The sequence below is a fragment of the Psammomys obesus genome, unplaced genomic scaffold (genome assembly GCF_907164565.1).
Source record: "Psammomys obesus unplaced genomic scaffold, mPsaObe1.curated_primary_1811, whole genome shotgun sequence".
NCBI lineage: Eukaryota > Metazoa > Chordata > Mammalia > Rodentia > Muridae > Psammomys > Psammomys obesus.
Genome location: NW_026596326.1, coordinates 690,185 through 693,150, shown reverse-complemented (window position 1 = coordinate 693,150; position 2,966 = coordinate 690,185). Strand labels below are relative to the sequence as shown.

At 46.6% G+C, this 2,966-nt stretch overlaps 1 protein-coding gene across 1 annotated transcript in view; it reads right to left on the bottom strand.

Annotated features, from left to right (window-relative positions):
- Nucleotides 1–2,966, bottom strand: part of Maml1 (mastermind like transcriptional coactivator 1) — a 6,830-nt gene that overhangs the window by 3,003 nt on the left and 861 nt on the right. Inside the window, exon 2 of the mRNA XM_055597168.1 lies at nucleotides 2,741–2,966. This exon is cut by the window's right edge and continues 12 nt beyond it. Within this exon, the coding sequence (XP_055453143.1) occupies nucleotides 2,741–2,966 (226 nt within the window). The remainder of the gene's footprint in view (nucleotides 1–2,740) is intronic.

The following is a 2,966-nucleotide window of genomic DNA, read 5'->3' as shown; positions in this document are numbered from 1 at the left end:
AAAAAAAAAAAAAAAAAAGTTTTTTTTTCTCTTTTTTTTTTTTTGTTTTCTTTTCAATTTTTTATTTGAGTGTATGTCTGTACATCAAGTGTGTGCCCAGTGTCCTCAGAGGCCAGAAGAGGGCACTGGATCTCCTGGAACTGGAGTTACAGGTGGTTAGCCGCCACATGGATGCTATAAACGGACCCTGCTCCTCGAAGAGAGCAGCCAGTGATCTTAACTGCTGAGCCATCTCACCAGACTTCCCCTCCCCAGCCTTCCTTTGAGACGCCTCCTCTCTACAGAGCTCTAGTTGCCTTAGCAGGCTGGCCTTGAACTTGGAGCTATCCTCCTGTCTATGCTCCAAATGCTGTGATCACAGGCATGTACCACTATGACCTGCTGGATTCAAGTTCTAACATTCTTAGTAAAATGCTGGACAAGAACTCAATTCTTCTCCAGTGAGTCAGAAATTAAACATTATAAAATTATGTAAATTCTAAAATTTTACCATAATCTAAAACAGAAATTCAAACACTGTGACTATTGTTCTGGGAAGGTGCTGAAGGCAACTGTTTGTAGATTATGAACATTCATAATCCACTTCAATTGGGATGATGACCTACTGCTCTCAAAGGTCTTTCTTTAGGGTTAGCAGCATAGATCAGTGTCAAGCACTACTTACCTAGTAGAGTGGTTTGAGTGAAAATGGCTCCCAGAGACTCAGGGACTGGCAGTACTGGAGGTGTGGTCTTGTTGGAGGAAATGTGTCACTGGGGGGGGGGGGGATGGGCTTTGAGGTTTTGGACACTCAAGCCAGGCCCAGTGTCACTCTCTCTTCCCGCTGCCTGCCATTCCAGATGTTACCATGTTTCCTGCCATGACAGTAATGGACTAAACTTTGGAACTGTAAGCCAGCCCCAATTAAATGTCTTCCTTTGTAAGAGTTGCCAGGATCATGGTGTTTCTTCACAGCAATAATAACCCTAACTAAGACCCATTAAGTACAAAGTCCTGGGCTCAATCCCCAGCACAGACTGGGAAAGAGGTGGGAATCTTTCCTTCTAGAAAGATTTGTTAGTAAAAGTGACTCATTCAGTTAAATAATTCTGAGTGACAAATATATGTATGGGACTTAGCCCAAGCCCATTCTGACTCCAAAAGCTTACAGTCTACTTGGCAAGACACAGTATGGCTGAAGTAATGAGGGACTATGTGCTAAGAACAAAGAGCCAGGCAATGATGGTGCCTTTAGTCCCAGCACTCAGCAGGCAGAGGCAATGAGAATCTCTTTGAGTTCCAGACCATCCTGGTCTACAGAGTGAGTCCCAGCGCTGCCAAGGCTACACAAAAGAAACCCTGTCCCGAAACAAAACAAAACAAAAAGATCTTAGATATATTTCATAACTGTATTGATGGAAGAGGTTATGCTGGAGGCAGGGTTTTCAGAACTGCAAAGGAAGGTGGGTTCTGGCTGGAAGAATGGCAGGATTCTGAAAAGTGTAGAGAAAGAGCCTGCATGCGAACTTTCGGTTTGTGAAATTCGCTCACATCCATACTCATTTCTTTCTGCCTGTCTTTGGGAATGAACCACCACACCTGACCTCATACTCATTTGATTCCTTCAAGAAACCTTATAAGAAGCCCAACATACCCTTGGTTTACAGGTGAGAAAAATGGGGACGAAAGGACTTGACCAGCTGGGTCAGAACCCAATTATTCTGTCTTCTAGTCCTGCAGCGGAGATAGTGTGGGAAAGAATGAAAACAAGAATTCTGTGGGGGACATGGAAAGATAGGTTAGGTCAGGCTGGTTCCAAACACCAACCGAAGATTAAACTTCATTCCCTCCAGCAACAGAAGGGTTTCTAACATTTCAAAAGGAAGGGTGTTAAGTGACTGAAAGATTAACCACTAGTTAGGGAAGAGTTTTACAGCCGACCAAGCAAGAGACAATAAAAACGCGAATTAGAATTACTGAGCAACCTAAGTGTTGTAAATTTTTAGTTTTAAACTTTAAATTAGCAAGAACTTTGTAACACCCCCTCACCCGCCCCATACACACAGGTTTCCGTTTTATCAACCAGTTTCAGGGAGGCAAAACTTCTAACCAATAAATCTCGGGATTAGCTACTAAAAACCAAAGGGCACAGCTGACCAACAACTAACGTCATTTCCTCTGTTCAACAACTATTAATATTATCAGATTTTTAAGAGGCTTAGTAGGTTAAAATTGGAACTGTCAATAGTGTAACAGGAATCTCGCGTTCACAAATTCCAGGGTTCCCTCAAAAAAAAAGAAAAAAAAAAGAAATAGTTTCACGCAACTCACTGAGCAGATCATACAGTTTACTCAAGCTTCCAAGGGCTTTTCGATTTTCCACTCGGAAGCCGTAGGATACTGTCACCAAAGGTCGACTTATTTCCATATTAAAGCCCTACCCCTGCCTACAGCTCCGGACTTTCGTAGGAGCAAGGATCCAATCAACACTGGCAGAGTAAACGAGGCCAGGCCTTCTGTGCAAGAACGCCCTACATCGTCGGCAACTCCAACCCGTGTCTGTTCCAAGACGAAGTTCTCAACAGTTGGAAATCAAGTTTGGGAGAAACGCCTATCAGAACTAACCTTCTCCTGCCTTTCCAGCCCCGACTTCACTCTAAGTCCTCACCGGAACGTTTTCCCAAAGTACACCGCAGTGCCACTTCCCGAAGATGACAAGCGCCCAGCTCCCTGCCATGTTAGCTCCTCCGAGCACCCAGACCCAGAACCGGAGCACCCGGGGAAGTTTCCCCCACGCCGGGCCCGCGCCGAGAGAGGCACTTTCGGGAGAAACGAGTGCTGCGGCAGGAGCCAGCCTTACTCACCGCGACCGGGCGGCCGTGCTCCGAGCCGTCGGCTGCGTCCAGGCGCGCGGCCGCCGAGGCCGGGGCGGGGGCCGGAGCGGCGGCCGGCGCCGGGGCGGCGGCGGGCGGCTGCCGGTGCTTGCC